At 41.2% G+C, this 18,999-nt stretch overlaps 1 protein-coding gene across 2 annotated transcripts; it reads left to right on the top strand.

Annotated features, from left to right (window-relative positions):
• The first annotated feature begins 8,129 nt into the window (after positions 1 to 8,129).
• Positions 8,130 to 18,496, top strand: NELFCD (negative elongation factor complex member C/D). Of its 2 annotated transcripts, XM_075108762.1 has the most exons (15): positions 8,130 to 8,594; positions 9,074 to 9,189; positions 9,369 to 9,478; positions 10,533 to 10,642; positions 10,965 to 11,072; positions 12,013 to 12,165; positions 12,911 to 13,041; positions 13,466 to 13,631; positions 14,271 to 14,405; positions 14,922 to 15,061; positions 15,757 to 15,871; positions 16,206 to 16,301; positions 16,541 to 16,681; positions 17,037 to 17,166; positions 17,562 to 18,496. In XM_075108762.1, exons 1-15 carry the CDS (start codon positions 8,529 to 8,531, stop codon positions 17,594 to 17,596), a joined length of 1,752 nt encoding a protein of 583 aa, XP_074964863.1. In that variant the 5' UTR covers positions 8,130 to 8,528; the 3' UTR covers positions 17,597 to 18,496. The 2 variants fall into 2 exon arrangements, with proteins under 2 accessions (XP_074964863.1, XP_074964864.1); XM_075108763.1 differs by lacking the exon at positions 17,562 to 18,496 and having other exon boundaries at positions 8,426 to 8,594; positions 17,037 to 17,243.
• Positions 18,497 to 18,999: the final 503 nt, after the last annotated feature.

The following is an 18,999-nucleotide window of genomic DNA, read 5'->3' as shown; positions in this document are numbered from 1 at the left end:
TCTTTTTTTAAATACAAAACCATAAAGCTTTAATGCTTGCTATTTAATAAGTAACTGTGTTTTCTTCTGTCTCTAATTTAGTGGCCATAATTTGCAGTTAATTGAACCATTCCAACCTAATGCTTACCCGTATTTCCTAGTCTTGTTTTATTTATTTATTTGAACTTCTTGTTTTCATGATTGAGGACTTTCACTTCTGTCTCATTCATTTGTTTGGAAACTTCTGACCTTGCAGCCAAAACTTAACTCATTCTACTCAGTATTCATCGTGATGCTGAAGTGTAAGATACCTGCAAATGTAAACACTACCACTTTTATTAATAAAAGCAAATACAGTGTTTTAGGGCACATTTGCATCACTATAGTTGAGGTTGTGTCAGTATTTCCATTATAAACCCATCGAGGGTCTATATCTTGGCACTAAATTGCCCTAAGCTAAATCTTTGCCATACAAGGCTTCTGCTCAAGCATGATTTGGTGGGTTGGTTTTTAAACCGTTTCCAACACAAACTCTTGTTTCTGTTTTAAGTTATACAACTGTTTTGTTGGATGGGGGTTGGTTTAAAGCAAACAACAAAAACAACAAACAAACCTGGTTCAAGATTGTTTTTGGCACTTCTGTAACTCAGAAATGGTTTTGATTTTAAAACATAACCTTTGGCAAGCCAGTAACCTACAATATGGTCTGATCACTTTGGGTATTTTGTAAAAAATAATAATAAATTGTAGAGATGTTGTGGTTTCAAAATCAGCTACTGTGCATTTGCAGTAACTTATTTCAACCCAAGAACTTTTAGTAATTTGTACATCAGTACACATGCTCAGCAGCCAGTGTGATGCTACAGAATAGCGATACCTCCTGGAGGGCTTTTTTTAAAATAATATGGAGAGGTAAATCCACTACAAGATTCAGTTGCTTCTGAAAGCATCAAAAACTGCTCTCTTAGAGGCTGAAACTGGAGCTCTGTAAGTTGTTAGGAGCAGACTTTGATGCAAAAGCATACGAAGGCGTGCTGGATCAGTTGTCACAGACAGGAGCCCTGAGGGCTTCATTTATCTAAAAACTGTTTTGAATCGTGGCATGGAGGATAGGATTTAACTTAAGAGTATGTCATGAACTGCAGAGGAACCGAGGCTGATTGTGGTGCAGTCTGTTGCACATAGTTGATACCTGCAGGATCATTTTCTTTTACCAGTAAATCTCTGGACAGAAATATTAATGTTCATCACCTTAGAATCTGAGCACCTTGTTGTTGGTCGTGGCACAGTATTCCTGTAAAAGATGTAGGATGTTTTGTATTACAGCCTATTTTCCAATGTCAAAACTTATGTACCAGGAAACACAAAAGCTATCAACATGATTACGCAGGAAATTGGCCACATATACGGCGACAGACCCCGTGACAGCCGAGTACCAGTCCAGTGCCTTAGCGATAACACTGTCGGCGATCGGTGCTATACAAATGCCTATGACTGATAATGTTGTTGTAAGTTATAAAATTATGTACCTTATTCTTATTCTGGAAGAGAGTAAGTTCTCTTCTTTCCCCAACTGTATCTGATATGCTCTGTGTATTTCTAACAATGGTGGCGCTCATAAGACCTTTTCCATGGAAGTAGATGATGAAATGTCTACGAACTTTAAGAAGCAGGATCAGGGCCGTAGGTTACTGTCAGTGGAAAGCTCAAGCAGGAACAGGTCCTCACCCCTAAAACGCATGTTGAGTTTGTATAACAGTAAAAATATTTACAAGCAAACATCTGCTTGCAGTCCAAAACCAAAACTGTACCCTTCTTCCTCAGCTTGATATTTCTGAAAAGTCATCCACTGGGAAAAAGTCTTGCACTTCTATGGCAAACTTTGGTGTCTTTGTAAATAAAATAAGCTACAAAAGGGATTTCTGAACCTCTGCTGATGAAAGCTGTTACACTGAAAAGATTTCTCTGGTGACTGACAAGATAGAAATTCCAAGTGCGAACCTATTTTAATCCTGGTCATGACAGGTCAGCTTAAATACTGTGAGTGGACGTGCTTCAGTTGCTGGGTAGGTAAACGGCTTCAGAGTATTTTACTGTACTGCAGAGATGGCCAAAATTTCAGCCGGGATACTGGCTTCGTAATTAATTGTTCTCAACCCTGATTCTCATCTTATTAAAAGTTAAAACTGCTTTTTACCCTGTCTACTTTTAATGTACTGAGCTGAGCAAAATGGGTGCAGTTTAAGGCACAAGTCTACTTGGAAAAGCAACTTGGGAGGAGGTGGGAGGCAAACTAATCTCTCACTGCATTAAACACGATAAGGTGGGGAGGGGGTTTCTACCTTCTGCGTCCTATAAACAGCCTGGTTCTGTAGAAAAAATACGGGGTTCTTCTCTAGGTTAACAACAGCAAGTGCTCGCTGCTACCTCTGCAACAAGGGGTAACTGACCACGTATGTAGTTGATAATTTTAAGAAAACCAAAAAAAAACACCAAACCAGAATTTACAGGTTTTCCTAATTTTTTTCACTTGGGAAGTCTGCCTCAAAAATTTTAATTTCAGGACAAACTAAAGCCTTTAAACATTCCCAAATACAGAGAGAATGATACATTTTTGAGGGAGAAGATGCTGGCATTAGGGTTTTTTATGTAACATAACATGCTTTCTAAGGCCGGGGTACCAGTAGACAAATGTAAGCAAATGCAAAATTGTGAATGTGTGACTTCACTTTAATTTACCCAATTGCTTTATTAAATGAGTTGGCCAATACTTTTGGTTTTTTAAATATACTGCTACTCAAGTTTGGAGAAAGATCAAGCTTAGGGTGGAGGTCGTAATGTTGGGAATTCTCTCGGTTCTGTTCTGTTACGCAAACTAATGTTTTCAGGCTGTGAATTTTACGTGAATTATTAATAGTGAAGTATGGCGTTTCTGTTTGGAGCTTTCCGGTATTTGATATGACTTTGGAATTGTATCATTCTCGCAACTGAAACACTGGAGTGCCCGCAGGGGTCCGGCAGAGGCTGCTGTATGAGGGACATGCAGTGCCGCGTCAGGCTCGTGACCGTGAGCCTGCTTGGGGAGGGGCCCGTCCTAGTTCGTTGTCACTACGTTACCAGTTTTTTGTTGGCAGGATCGGAAGAGCTTCCGCAAAAACACAAATGAAGGGGATGGGTGATAGAACCAAATACGAGACTGTGTAACACCTCGGAGTATTAATGAAAGGTATTTCAAACTTGTCTTAAGCTAGAGCCGTAGGAGACAGCGTGTCTCTCCTGAAGCGCGTGTGGTGGTTCATATGTATCTCCGTATTTTTAACTTCCATTCTCTTTTTGCTTGAAGGCACAACATCCAAAATTAAGTAACAGAATTCATGAAAGTTTTGGTGCTAACCTTGAGTTCTGTTTCCCACAGGGCAAAACACTGCCGGGCTACAAAGGTTCGTCTGTGTAAGAGAGTCTGGAAGCCCACTGCTGCCACAAGCAACGGCTCTCATTAACCTCTTTGTGACCTAAAACCGGGGAGCTTACGACCAATTGTTCTGCCCAACATCATGGCCCAAAACCTGCTACCTTTGGGTTCAGCTGCCTTCTGTCCTCACCCCCCACCCCACCTACTCATAACGTACGTGGTTGATAAGAGAGGATAGAGCAGCTATGAAAGGAAGCGATGAGACCACCTCACCGAAAGGTCAAAGGAACTAGGGAAAGCTAGATAAACAAGACTCCTAAATCCATCACCTTGGGCATTGAAAAAATGTATTTATGGGGGAAATTCTTCCTTTCCCAGGTAAGTGGCCCAGTCTGGGATCCTTACGCAAACTTTCAAGGTCAAAGAATGTATTTATCTAAAAGGCCTGGGTATCTCCAACTAAGGAACTGCAAAAAAATGCGCTTACCTCATATATTACAGAACCGGGAGATACTTCAGCAAAGTAGAAGTTCAGTGATCAGTATGCAACGCAACTGGAACTTGCTTTGAAGCAAGAAAATGTTTCTACTATACGCTCGTCTTGAAAAGTACCTGGGGCCTTGTGAGGCTATGCTTTTAACCAATCCACAGAATATATAGTTCCACCTGTGATGTTTGAAGGAGACTAGAATGACATTATGTCAGCAACCTAAAACCCACCTTGTTTCATCTCAGAACCCTTCTCAGTTACCTAGCAGAGCGTCATGGTGTTTGATGTCTGGAGTCACACTGTTAAATCAGTAATTGTGAATCTCAAGGTACAAACACAAATGCTTAATCCTGAGGTTCTGCTTGAGAAGGACGAACTCTTGAGCCAAAACTCATTAAGCTAACTTGGTGCTGCTGTAATTTCCTACTCGATTTGAAAGTTGTTACCTTGTCTCTAGTTGAATGTGTTGGCTGATGTGTAAAGGGCTAACAATTACAAAATACAAATTTATACTAAAACAATTTGTAGAGGGCAAGAAGCAGAAGTAATTAGCATATAGACAATGTCAGGGCAGATATTTTTAAAAAACATGAATAAAAGGCAAACAGTTTTGTTGGAAGTCAGCTCTTCTGTTTGGGATCTTTCTTTTATTCTAGGAAGGAACCAAATGAAATTGGATTATTGCATCAGCTGTTATATTCAGCCCTTCTTTAGGTAGGAAATCTTGAAGCAGAGTTGTTAAGTAATTTGCTCAAAAATCAACAAATTTTGATGGGTGGAATTGAAACTTCAGCATTTGGTACTTGGTTTATTCTTTACTCCCTTAGAAGGGCCATTCCCAACCTTTACAAAACCAATCTTCAATTCTGTTGAAAGAAAGAAAGAAAGAAAGAAAGAAAGAAAGAAAGAAAGAAAGAAAGAAAGAAAGAAAGAAAGAAAGAAAGAAAGAAAGAAAGAAAGAAAGAAAGAAAGAAAGAAAGAAAGAAAGAAAGAAAGAAAGAAAGAAAGGAAAAGAGAAAAAAGAAGGTAGTTTTCCTCATTTCTGTATAACTGGCTCTTCTTCACACACATCTTCTTTCTAGGGTGCCTGTACTGCTTTTCAGAGCATGCAGCAGCGTCTCCGAGGCTGGCCTTCATATAGCGTATTTATGGGGTTCAAAATTTTATCTTCTAATATGCTCTCATCACAATCTTGTTAGATGGGAATTGTGACTCAAGAATATTTTACACACAAAAATATAGTCAAATATGCACTTAGGGAAAAAAATTGTTGCATTCATTTGCTGGATAATAAAATCAGGGACATTCAGGTAAGCCTAAGTGCTTTTATTTATGAACATCTCACTGAACCTTTGTAAAACACAAATCCATATGGGAGAACACAGTCAAACACAAGACAACTAACATTGTTTCCATTCAAAGCTGTAAAAGTTTAGTTTGCAAAATCAATTTGTGGTAGAGGTAGTGTTTCATCACAGTTTAAATGATACCTTGAAACTGTTGGTTTAGATCTGACTTTGTCTCTTGTTTATTGACCTGAAGTGGGGAAAATTTGGATACTGCAATTCTGCAAAGGGCTACTCAGCAAATGTCTGGCTCTGTTGCAGGTCCCAAGTTTTCTCCTCAAGGAAAGCTGAAAGTAAATGCCTTGAGTATTGTTCATTCTTTATATATAAACATTTTAAAAATTCCTCTCTGTTACTGTAATCAAAATAAAGAGATATAAATATATAAAGACAAAATAACTTCTAGCTTTAAGATTCAGATGCTGAAAATACTAGTATCTTTAATGTCTAATACCACTGCATCTCTCGCTGGCAGTTGGTGCCATGGACTGTTCCCTTTTTCTACTCAACTAAGCACTAAGTTTTGTAGCATAATTACCATTGAAGTCCTACAAGTCCAACTGTTGTTACTAGACTAATCTTTCACCTGCTCTGAAAATGCCTTACTGAAGCTAAGACGTACTATTTCAGGCCATAAGCTCCAGGCACAATGAAATTCTCCAGACTGCCGATCCAAACATCCTACCTAGGAGATGCGCAGCTACTTTCAGTCATGGAAAGGATGCCTCTCCTGCCTATATCTGTCATACAAAGTGTATTTTTTTGAGCCTTCAGTGAAGAACTAGGATCTCCTCCTAAGCCTCACAAAGTCTCAGCTTTGTGGTTTTCCAATCCAGTTTCACTAGAATGTTAGTTAAGTTTTGGACTTGCTTTTTTTCCAATTTAAAATTTTCTGAACCTTCTGTTGGGGCAATATAATAGTTACTCTGAAATCACCTTCAGAGAACTTGTCCTACATCTTATAAGCCTGTACATCATTACAAGCCAAAAAAGAAAAGAGCTGATGAAGCACAGGAGGTGTATAGATGTTTCGTATTCGACTCTCAGAAAATACTTTCTTGGTTTGGGATAGATTAAATTCAGGTCCAGTATTTTCTTAGGAGTTCTGACTGGTTAATCACACTCTCTGTTCTGAGCATGCTATTATTTTCTCACGTCTACGAGATGGAAATTGCCAGTTAACTAAATGGAGATAAGCCAAAAACTTTTTCTCCAGGATATTTCCATTGGCCTCCAGCCTCAGCCTGTCACTTCACCCCCAGTTCTTTCCCCACATAAAAAATGGCCAGTGCTTCCATAAGCGTTGAAATGTTACCTTACTCTCTTCCTGACTGCAGGTAATCAAGCAATCGGCTAGCACGGGTAGAGAATGTGTCTGTTGTGCCTCTACTTCAATCTATGCCTTGTGGTCTAAAAAAAGGTCTTTTTTCCTTTCTGTTGATAGAGCAAAAAGAACATTTTCCTGGGCTCACAAAAACGTTGAAGAAATGTTTCAGAAAGGGTTGCTTCACCACTGTAGGGCAGCACATGACAGCACAACTTGTGCTGTGCTGCAGTTCAGGTGGTGGTGTATTTTTTCTACACAGAAATTTTAAGTGCAGTAAGCCCTTTAACTAGTACAGTGATCACACTTGAACAAGGACTGTCTCTTGGAGATCCTACAACTTATTTCTGAACAGGGTTTTTTTGGCCTTTCCTACCAAGCAATTTCATGGACTGCATGGAAGGCTATGCAATTTCTTTCTACTATTTTTCAGTTAGAAACTGAATGAGAATAAAGGACCTTTTAAATAATGAATCAGCAATGCTCTTGGCTGCCCTCCAAATCCCAGAACACACCCTCGCTCTCCCCTTCCTCACAGTTAAACTCATACAACTGAAGAAGGGGAGTCTGAAGAGAGACAAAGGGACTCTCTCTCTTTGACATGGTCTCCGTTTCAGTAATGCCTATCTCCTTGCCTAAGGTCTGATTATATGGTCACTCTTCATTTTAGGCCTATCCCTTCTTCACTCGCCTGTAACTTCCTTCGCTGGGGGCCCTCTTGGCCTGTTACCCTCGCTCAGCACCCCAGCTCAGCCGGTCTCCTTTGGGTCCCCTCTCAGCACCCCCAAGAAGGGCTGTACTAAGGTCCCAAGGTCAGCACAACCACCGCTCTGGGGATCCCGCATCACGTTCAGGGGAGCAAACCCTGTGTGACCGGCTGCCCTGTGTGGTACAGACGGCCTCAGAGCCTCGGGAACAGGGAACCTGACTCACGGCACAGACCTCTGCTGCCCAGATATGAAACCAACTGTAATCCCAAGAGTGTTGTTTACAGGGGCTACAGTTGGTTTATTAAGATTTCTTTAGATAAAAGACTTAAGGATTTTGTCTTAGGCTAAAAGTAACCCCCCAAAAAAAGTTGTTTGCCATGAGAAACGGCCGAAGTGTTATTTACTGTTATTCTCCGGCAAATTTTGGGTACACGGAGTTGCACAATGATGCTCCTAAAACTTTAGCGCTAAAATCTGGTCCTAAAAATCTTACCACTTCCATTCCACCAAAGTTATCTTTCCTAGTCTTTAACTTTTTTTTCCTACTTATTAGTTTTTTTAATTCTACCGTATCATTTGATCATTACTATCAACTTGTTGCTGCAGCTCAACACCCTCCTCATGCTTGGGGAAGTGCGAGGATGCTGCCGTTGCAGAACCGCAGGCAGGCGAGCAGCATCCACTGCTGCGCTGGGAGGTTTTGCAGGGTGGGGAAGTTCGCTTTTAAATTTCCACTGGCTTCTTTTTCCCTCTGACTTCATTATTTTTCCCCTCTGTCTGTGCTTTCTGCCTTGGCTCGCCGGCCGTGACTAACCGGGGGTGAACTGCTTGAACTGGGAGAGAGCGAACCTCCACCTCCTCGGGCGCCACCGCCACGGGGCCAGCGCGTACGTTTCCGCATTTCATTTTTATCGTGGGTGGTTTCAGCCCCAATTCACCACGGAACGGCCCCACCGCCTGCTCCAGCAAGGAGCAGCGCTGAGGCGGGAGGTGCCGGCCGCCCCGGCGCCGCGCTCCGCCGGCTTCAGTCAGCAGGTCCCGGCGCGGGGCGCGGGTCCGGGGAAGGACGTTCCCCACCACCCCGCGGCCGCGGAAGGGTAACGGGCCTCTCGCACCGGCCGCCCCGCTCCTCACCCGGGCCGGCGCTGGCGGCAGCACCGCCCCCCCGCCGCCCGCCATTCCGCCCCGCTCCGCCCACGGGGGCGGTCGCGGCCTGGTTGCGACCATCGCCGCGGCTCCTTCGGTTCGGGGCGGGACGGGAGGAGCCATGGAGGACGCTGATTACTTCGAAGGCAGCGCGGCGGAGTGGGGGAACGAGGCGGACGGAGGGGCGGTGAGGAGGCCTTGCCTTCGCGGCGGCGCGGGGCTGCCGGGGCGTGCGGCGGGAGGGAGGCGGCGGGCCTGAGGCGGCCTGCGGGGGGGAGCGTTCCCGCCGCTCCACGCCCGGGAGCGGAGGGCTCCGCCCGGGGACGCCGCTTGGTCTCCGGTGGGTCCCGGCGGAGCTGCCGGGCCCTCTGGCCCTGCCGGGGGGGAGCCGCGTCTGCGGCTCCGAGCTGAGGCTGGAAGGCGGGCGGGGGAGCCTGCCCTGCGGTGGGGCCTGGCGCTTCAGGGGGTTAAAAGAGGAGGAAGACAGCTGCAAGGCGGCGCTTGGTTTTGCTCCTTCTCTGTGAAGAAGCCGTGTTTGCCTGGGGAGCGGGTCTCTTGCTGTGGTAAACAGAGGGGTGTGAGGTTCTGTGGGGAAAAACAGCCTAAATATGGGAGTGCGGGGGGAAGCGGGACGAGAGCTGGCTGACCCGACTGTGCTTGTAATAGCAAGATGATGAAGATGGAGAGGGAGAAGATGATGCTGAAGTCCAGCAAGAATGCCTGAAGAAATTTTCAACCCCAGACTATATAATGGAGCCGTCTATATTTAACACGTTAAAGAGGTGAGTGTGACCTCACGTGTGTTACGGTGCCGCTGTTACAGATGCAGTGTTACTGCTTTATACGGAAGTGTCTGTGAAAACGGATAAGTGGTGCTATTGTTTTCCCTTCATCTAGGCTTCAGTTGGCTTTGTTTTCTTCATATAACTTTCAAATAGCTCTCTTCCAATCCTTTCATCAGGTATTTCCAAGCAGGAGGGTCTCCAGAGAACGTGATCCAGCTCCTTTCTGAAAACTACACTGCAGTGGCACAGACTGTAAATTTGCTGGCAGAGTGGCTCATTCAAACAGGTACAATAAATGATACAGTATAGTTTGGGTCTGTAGTCATTCTTTTATCAGCAATAGCCGAATTGGTGGCAAATGTGATTGTACTCAGGAAGTGGATTATTATAAAGTTGTCATCCTGTATGTGTATGTGACAAAGTTCTTTAGAATAATGCATTTATTCTGCTCAGAGCATAAGTGATCTGCTGATGAACATTTTGAAATGGCCATAAACTGTATTATAAAGGGTAATATAGTTGAAGCAACTGCATAAACTGTAGTTTCTTTTTGCTTTCATGTACAAGGGCAAGGGTACTGTTACATACATGGTATTAGCAATATATGGTATTTTGTAACAGTAGTTTTGTCAATATTAATTATATAATAATTACCTTATTACTAGTAACTATTCCCTTTCAGTGGGTCAGTGGTTAGATGGAAGGTTCTCATAGGGATGCCTCTATTCTCTGAGACAAGAACTCTGTAGTACTAGTCTGCTTATGAATTCTTCGGCAGCCTCTTGCAAGACATGTTCAGCATTAACTTGTGGTATCTTTGTCCCTTACCTAGTATAAACTTTATGAGAAGTATTATATTCTGATCTCAGAAACATAGAACTACTTATCACCACTTTGTATGTTGTTTTGTAGTATACTATCAAAGCTACTAATAGCCAATATATTAAAAGGATGGACTTTAGTCTGTAGTAAGGTGGGTTTGTGCACCAACCCTGGTAATCCCCTTTGTGTTTAAGATATATGCATTTTGGTATCGTGCCCCGTAACGGTCTTGTGAGGTGACTGGCCTTGCTGTTTGCGTGACTGATTAAGAGAGCAAGAGGAAAAGGACTGGTGTAACCTGTCTGTGATCCTAAACAGTGTGCATTTAGGAAAAAAGATTGAGAACCTCTAAATCTGTCTGTATCAGTGTGTCTTGATAGTAGAACCGATGGCTGTCCTCTCATCTTCTGCATGTTGATAAATTTCTGCATAGTTTCTGTTCTTGCTGAAAAATTTAAGATGTTGCTGCTATGTTTGATTGGATTGCATCTGCCAAGTTTTTTGTTCCTTCTACACAGGTGTTGAGCCAGTGCAAGTTCAGGAGACTGTAGAAAACCATTTAAAGAGCTTACTTATCAAGCATTTTGACCCTCGGAAAGCAGATTCCATCTTTACAGAGGAAGGAGAGGTGTGCATGGAGTCCGTGTTGCTATCTTTACATGAGTGGATCCTACATAGATGCCTTCATCTGATGGAGTAGCAGATGGTGGGGGAAGGGAAATTGTATCTTCAAAGCTGTTTTGTTAAGAAACATCTGGTTTCAGAAAACTAACTGTATTTCACTGGAGTCCTCAGAGGCTTGGAGAACTTAGAAACTTTGACTGCATCCTCCTTTGTAGTAAAGTCCTGTGTAACAACTCACAGGACTCCTGAGAGGTAAAAGGCTTACATTTAATGATCTTGACAACTAGATAGTCTTACATTTCTCTCTATTGCTCTGATCTTTTCAGACTCCAGCCTGGCTTGAGCAAATGATAGCACATACTACATGGAGAGATCTCTTTTACAAGTTGGCAGAAGCCCATCCCGACTGTTTAATGCTTAATTTTACTGTGAAGGTAGTATACTCAAGCCTATTAAATGATAATGTCCATAAAGGGCTAATTGTTCTGACATCAAATATTGGCTGTGGTCTTGCCTGTATCTTTTTATGTATTCCCGCATAATACTGCTTATTCAAACGTCAGAACAGTAAAAGTGTGTATTGGTGGGAGGAGTTGTGTTACAGGTTGCAAGTAGTACATTTAGTTTCCCAATCTGAAGTACTGCTTTTTGAGTTTTTTGTTGTTTTGTTTTGTTGTGGGATTTTTGTTGGGGTTTGGGTTCAGTTTATTTTTTTGTTTTGGTTTTTTTCTTTGGTCTATATTTGAAAATTCTGGATTTCTGGTGCAGTGGAACATTTCAGTCAGTTTTTGGGTTTGATAGGATATCACAGAATGGTTGGGGTTGGAAGGGACCTCTGGAGATCATCCCATCCCACCCCCTGCTTGAGCAGGCACACCCAGAGCAGGGGCACAGGACCGCGTCCAGGCGGGGGGTGAATGTCTCCAGGGAAGGGACCCCACAGCCTCTCTGGGCAGCCTGTGCCCCTGCTCGGGCACCCGCACAGGGAAGGGGTTTGTCCTCATATTGAGGTAGGTGGAACCTCCCGTGTTCCAGCTTGTGCCCGTTGCCCCTTGGCCTGGCGTCGGGCACCACAGAAAAGAGTCCGGCCCCATCCTCCTGACACCCACCCTTTAGATATTTACAGGCATTGATGAGATCCCCCCTCAGCCTTTTCCCCTCCAGGCTGAACAAGCCCAGGTCTCTCAGCCTTTCCTCATAAGGGAGATGCTCCAGTCCCCTGATCATCTTCATAGCTCTCTGCTGGACTCTCTCCAGTAGTTCCCTGTCTTTCTTGAACTGAGGAGCCCAGAAATACCTGAAATATAAATATAAATATATATGAATTATAAACATAAATAATACAAATTTTCTGTGATGTTTTTATTTTTATAGCTTATATCTGATGCTGGGTACCAAGGGGAAATAACCAGTGTTTCAACAGCATGTCAGCAACTAGAAGTATTTTCCAGAGTCCTGCGTACATCTCTGGCAACAATATTAGATGGAGGAGAAGAAAACCTTGAAAAAAACCTCCCTGAGTTTGCTGTAAGTTTTTTGATTTGTTTTGTTTTCCGTTTTATGTGGAAAGAAAATAGTGTTTTCTGGTTAGGATATACAAATTGTGGGATTGTAGAGGATCTTGACATCAAGTCGTACAAAATCTTCTGAAGAGAAGATATATCTGCGTTAAAAAATAGAAGTCTATGCTTTTTGATCATTCTGTGACCAAGAATTCTTTGGGTTGCTTACATGACACTTCTTATATTTATTAAATGGATTGTAAAAAGGTGAGGGTTGAAATATTGTCTTTCATGTTTAATGCAAGATGTAAGGATCAGTGTAGTCAGTCCCCCAGCAAATTAAAATAATTCTTTTATCATCCACGTTAGTGTGAAAGTTGCCATCTGAATCAGCCCAGCATATGTTCTGTGTTGTGAAGTAGCATAATGATTTTTGGATGGCTTTGTACTTCTCTTACTTTTAAAATATTGGCGAGAAAGTACTGAGTGTGAGTAGGACAGAATTTCCTCTCAATTTTGGCATTTAAGAAACAAAGTTCTCAATTTAGCCATTTCTTCTTGCAGGGTATCGATGCATAGTGGTACTGGGCTTTTCTGTACTTTCTTATTCGCTGTTGGGTTTTGGTTTTATTCTTTAGTTGTTTGTGGCTTTTTTTTTCCTTTTGATTAGTAGACTTTGGTGAAGTCTTTGCTATTTAGGCAATGTAATCACAGAGCATACTTGCCTATTTCTTGTTGACTGATAAGGTTTTTGATGTGTGCTTTCACAGAAGATGGTGTGCCATGGAGAACATACGTACCTCTTTGCTCAATCTATGATGTCCATATTAGCCCAAGAAGAGCAAGGAGGGTCCGCTGTCAGACGGATTGCTCAGGAGGTTCAGCGATATGCTCATGAGAAGTAAGTGGGAGTTATATTAGTGAGCTGTAAATCACTGGATTTTGTAAACTGCTGTCTTTTGCTCGTTCTTGATTTCCTTTAACCAGCAAAAGGAGAATTCTTAGCTCAAACAGAGCAGTTCTTGTAGCAAGCTTTAATGTGTAGAACAACAGAAAAGTTCAACGTCCTGTACTGGGAGACCTGAAATAAGAAGAGCAAAGAATTGAAGTTTCTACCTATTAAAAATTATATATTTTTGTTGTTCGATGAACATTTTGGAAACAAACAAGGGAAATAGAGTCCTATTTCTATAATAACCCAGGATAAGGGGTTCTGCCTGTAGGCATTGTATTCCATAGGATGTGCCCTATTGACTCAGGAAGGCTAAAACTAAAATGTCCAAATTAAGAAAATAAATTGCTATGTATGTTTGCTCTTCATCTAGAGGCCATGATGCTAGTCAGATCACTTTAGCATTGGGTACTGCAGCCTCCTATCCTCGAGCATGTCAGGCTCTTGGCGCAATGTTGTCCAAAGGAGCTCTGAATCCAGCAGATATCACTGTCCTGTTCAAAATGTTTACAAGTATGGACCCACCTCCAGTAGAACTGGTTAGTAGTTACCTTTTTATAACCTCTGAAACTTACTTCTGTTACAGCAGCATTTAGAAATATGAGGTCTTGTTGTGCGAAGTGTTGTAGCGACACACAATAGAACTTAGCACTCAGACTCATCCCTCTATAATTTTAAGTAATGTTTAAATGTGAACCTACTACTTGTATTCTATTTTGCATCAGTTTGTGGATTAATTTTTTAAATCATTCTAAGTTGTCTTTTTACATATAATTAAATTAAATAAAGAACCTCTCAATAGGAGATAAAGATGGCAAGGAATTAATTAACTTCTTTTATTAAAAAATAATTAAAAAACCCAACTCAGTTTTGCAATTTGTTGTAAGTAGGCCTAAATGGCACATTTCACATTTCTCACAGCCTCATTCTAACGTGCGTTCTGGTAACAAATGGTGGCATTTAGATAATGTAGCAATATAGTCTGTAACTCTTTCTTTCTTTCTTTCTTTTTTTAATAGTGTCAGAAGTTTGGGTCTCTTCAGAAAACTGTCTAACCTACTCCCAAGGGGCAATGTGTTATATCTCATTCTATGCAAGGTGTATCAGATGCAAAAATTACATTTTTGGTCACCTCTCATAATTCTCAGGCTCTAATAAACCATTCCTTTTCTTCACAGATTCGAGTACCTGCCTTTCTGGACCTCTTCATGCAGTCATTGTTTAAGCCGGGTGCTAAGATCAACCAGGACCACAAACATAAATACATTCACATACTGGCATATGCAGCTAGTGTAGTAGAGATGTGGAAAAAGGTAATGTTCAGTTCTGTGAATAACGTTATTTTTACCTACAATGGCCAGTCTGTGCTGAAGAAAATGTATGGTCATGAAAGTTACTCAGTTTAAAATAATATATTTAACTTGATTGACTTATTTTAATATGAAATATTGCTGGCTTCAACTGAAATGACTAAAAGTGTAGATCCTGTACTACAGAAGTCTGGGTGCACTGAGTATTTTGCTCCTCGCCTCCCCCCAGACATTATCAGTAGCAGTTCTCTGCTCCTAGAACTGTACGTGCTTTTTCAGAGGAAGAAGGTATTTAATTCTATGAAGTGGATAAAGTAATTCTTAGGGAATTAAATAAAGCAAATGTCCTCGTACTTCAGCTCATTGATACTTAGTTCTCCTGAAACTTGCATTTGAGCCTACATTTTGAGAAACATGATGTTATCTTAGGCTTATCACAGGTTACAATTCCTTTCCTTAAATAACCAAAGGCATCCTGTGTATTCATGACTCTTATATTCAAGCTTTGCAATTTTCCAGAACAAGAGAGTCAGCATAAACAAGGATGAACTCAAGTCAACTTCAAAAGCCATTGAAACTGTTCACAATCTATGTTGCAATGAGAACAAAGGAGCATCAGAGTTGGTTGCAGAACTGAGCACGCTTTATCAGTGCATCAGGTGAGGAGGGAGACCGGTCCCAAGCTTCAGTTGTTGGAAGGAAAGTGTTATTTAGGAGGCGCAGTACTGCTAAAGTGGCAAGGCCTTTGTGGGCTGCTTTCTGAGAACATCCTCATTGTAGAATGTGTGAAGATGTGGTCTGAAAGTAGCTTTCAAAATTGTACGTCTGACTTTTTGGAATCTCTCTTATGAGGACATAGATTCTGGCTTTCACTGACAATTTGTCCTCCTTGTGTCACAGAATATGCTTTTCTCTGCCACTGGCAAAAGATGGAGGAATATTTTGTTTTCCTCATAAAGCTTTCCTAGCAAGAGATATGCCCTTTCTTCTCTTAAAGGTATGAAATAGCGACATTGAATAAAACAGAACAAAATTGGAGTGTACAAGAACTTTGTTGCATGTTTTTTGCCGATCAGGGAGTGTCTTTATCTTCCTGCCCTGCCCTTGATGTGCTGGCAACTTTTCAGACAAAATTTTTTGAGCTTTATGAATTCTGCTGTAAGTTAAACTGAAACTAGCAACCATTAGAATATACTGAAAGATTATTTTTTTTACATTTACTGGGAGGTTTTTTGTTTGTTTTGGGGTTGTTTGGTTTGGTTTTTCGGGGGGGTGGGCCTTTTTGGGTTTTGGGTTGTTTTGTTCTGTTTTTCTTTTTAATGCTCCTGTGCTAAAGTGATCTCTTCTTCTGTAGGTTCCCAGTGGTGGCAATGGGTGTATTAAAGTGGGTGGATTGGACAGTGTCAGAACCACGGTACTTCCAGCTGCAGACTGATCACACTCCAGTACATCTGGCATTATTGGATGAGGTAAAAGCGTGTATAAAATCTTGCTGGAGAGTAAAAAGACTTCTGACGCTTGCAACTGGCAGTACCTCTAATTCACTGGATGCCTGTCACTTGCAGTAAGTCAGTAAACAGTCAGAGATTAATCTGTTTCTATCCAGAGTTAATTATTTGATTTTGTCATCTCAACATTATTTACTCTAAGGAAAGCTTAGGGATCAAAGAAGGAAACAGTGGAATGCTTTTCTGAAAGAACTTACATCTGGCACTGAACATCAATGTAAACTTGACTAATAAAGAGTGGCACATTGGTTCTAAATGGAAGTTCTGAGGATCTAACTTTCTTGATTGTTTGCAGATCAGTACATGCCATCAGCTGCTTCATCCCCAAGTTCTACAACTTCTTGTCAAGCTCTTTGAAACAGAACATTCGCAACTTGATGTAATGGAGCAGGTGATTATCAAAGGATTCAGTATTTGTGTTCCTTCATATCAGTTACACTTATTCAAGATAACAGCTTTTGCTGTCACAGGACTTAAGACTTTAATTTAGGAATATGGTATGGTTAAAAAGTAACATAGAAGATACTGAATCGGTAAGAATGAGCAATAAAACTTGCATGCTTTCAAAAGGAAGTTCTAATCAGTTGGTTTCTTCTCTTCCCCCTCCTCCACTCCGACACCCACCATCAGCTGGAATTGAAGAAGACTCTCTTGGACAGAATGGTGCACTTACTGAGTCGAGGATATGTCCTACCTGTTGTCAGCTATATCCGCAAATGCCTGGAGAAGCTAGATACAGATATCTCTCTCATCAGATATTTTGTTACAGAGGTCAGCAGCAAAAACTGTGTTTACTATCATATAGAAATAAACTTTAGTATCAGTTGTATGTCTTTGGATATTAAATCAGCTTGCCTGAGATGAAAAAATGTTTTAAGATACAAGATCAAATTTTGAGCAATGTATGTAATATCAGTATTTGCTAGGATGTGACTTAGTCCTACTGACTCCTGAAAGTATTAAAGTACTGGGTAGAGTACCACAAGAATACATAATTACTTGTATGGAGAACGAGAGGTCTTAAATGCAATTATTTGTATGCTTTCAAGACTAGTGTTGTGAATTAAATATTGTCCCTGCTACCCCTCTAACTGGCAGAATAACCCCTTTTTGTCTGTTGTTTCAGGTGCTGGATGTGATTGCTCCTCCATATACATCAGACTTTGTACAGCTCTTTCTTCCAATCCTGGAGAATGAAAGTATTGCAGGAACTATTAAAACAGAAGGCGAACATGATCCTGTCACTGAGTTTATAGGTAAGTCATGCTTACTCATTGCATACCTGCTTCCTTTTATATTTGTTACAACTTGCAAATAATGGTTAGGAGGAGGATTGCTAAAAATAGGAGTCCCTGCCAGACACTTTCACAGATAACTTCCCCTTTAGGGGCATGGGTTTAGCAATTTTCCTTTTAAGCAAGAATCTCTGGGTAGTAGTGAGGAACTTGGAGACAAATCAGCTTTTTGAGAACCAGCGCTGTAGTAAAGAAAGGATAGGAAGGGAAGTAGTCTGTCGTAATACATTCCTATCCTAAAACAAAAACATCTGTCCAGACCCTAAAATAGTAATTGTTTACATAATGCAGAAATTCACATGCAAACAGATAAACCTAAGAGTAATGTACTGAACATTATTTTTTTTTCTTTTAAGCTCATTGCAAATCTAACTTTATTATGATGAATTAAGCAGTGGAAAATATCAAGAAGGCAGAGCACATGACCACTGCCATACTCTCCACCAGTAAGGTTCTATAACTGGGCAACACAGCAGCAAAAAAAAAAAAGCCAAAAACCCATAAACAAAACCAACAAACCCAAAACAAGGAAGAAAGGGCTGAAGGCCATCTGACTGACTTGCACAGTGACCTTGAGCTTCATATCAGAGGACTGTTAATGTACTTTGGAAGATGGAACAATACTGAAGGATTTTCTGTTACATAAAGCAGTATAAATCTGACTATTCTGAAGGGGCCAGCAGGAGAGAAACACTTATTTTGAAGAATGCGGGCAGAATTTGTCACTGATCCTTTGTGTAATATATCAAACCTGAAGAATGGGAAAGGTAGTTCCTCGTAAAAACACTTTGCAGACCGTTCTCTGAAGACTGTATCTTGAGTGCTGTAGGTTTTGATGTTGCAAGTTGTAAAAAAGGAATTTGTGTGATTTAGCTCTGTGCTGCAGAGAAGCTGCAGCGCCTCTTTCTCACCTTTGCATTATATTAGCATTCTAAATATCCTGTGTAATCACTGCTATAAAAAAAAACACCCAACAACCTGTCTGGTGTAACACAAGTGGAGTTGTAACAACCATGGTTAGTTTTGTATTAACAGATGAATCCCTTTGTGTATTATCTTTCAGAATCTTTTTTTTTTGTTAAATAGATGCATCAAATGTCACTGGTAAGTTTCATTACCATGTCAGAATTCTACTGCTGTCCAAAAATATGAATGTGTGCAGAAATTTCATTACTGCTTGTTGTGGCTTGGTTTTTATACTTACCTCTAATCTGTCCTGGTTGATGCCAAACAGTGGGGGTACACCCAAGATTCTAATTTACCTTTAAATAAAGGGTTTTTTTCTTTTCCAGAGACGTCTTTCAAAGTTTCATTAAGACCAGTCTTTCTGTTCCTTGGCCTGGATTTCTCTTTGTGCAGGCAAATACTATTTGTTTAAAAGCAAGGGGTATAGACAAGCCCATTGTGCTTTTCCAAGCACTCCTGTTTTCTGACAAACCTGCTTTTTAAAAGACAGTGATGTTTGAGTCCAACTGGATGTAAATTTAGAAAGGAAATCAGTTTGTTCTGTGCTGTCAGTGATTCACGAATGGGACCTCTAAACTGCCATGGTAATTCTGGAAACAGCAGCCAATTGTATAGATTCTTCACTCCTTTTAAAAAGGAGTGCATCTTTGCTTTCCTCAGCTGGTCCCTTGCTGACATACTCCAGTGACTAGAGCGTTCGTAAGTGTTACAGTAAGCTCAGTCGGCTTAAAGCACACCCTGAAAAGGTAGTTTGCTTCTGCAGAAGCTGTACTAAGATACACAAAGAAGTTCAATCAGTCCAGCTGTCACCCTTTAAACCTGCATGAG

Source organism: Phalacrocorax aristotelis, chromosome 13 (assembly GCF_949628215.1).
Source record: "Phalacrocorax aristotelis chromosome 13, bGulAri2.1, whole genome shotgun sequence".
NCBI classification, from domain to species: Eukaryota; Metazoa; Chordata; class Aves; order Suliformes; family Phalacrocoracidae; genus Phalacrocorax; species Phalacrocorax aristotelis.
This window is presented reverse-complemented; position numbering and strand designations above follow the sequence as displayed.

Excerpts from the sequence above, each read along its gene's own strand:
- NELFCD (XM_075108763.1), top strand. The coding sequence starts at position 8,529 with ATGGAGGACGCTGATTACTTCGAAGGCAGCGCGGCGGAGTGGGGGAAC. Across the intron at positions 11,073-12,012 it reads TGCTTAATTTTACTGTGAAG|CTTATATCTGATGCTGGGTA; the intron begins GTAGTATACTCA and ends TTATTTTTATAG. Across the intron at positions 16,302-16,540 it reads AACTTGATGTAATGGAGCAG|CTGGAATTGAAGAAGACTCT; the intron begins GTGATTATCAAA and ends ACCCACCATCAG.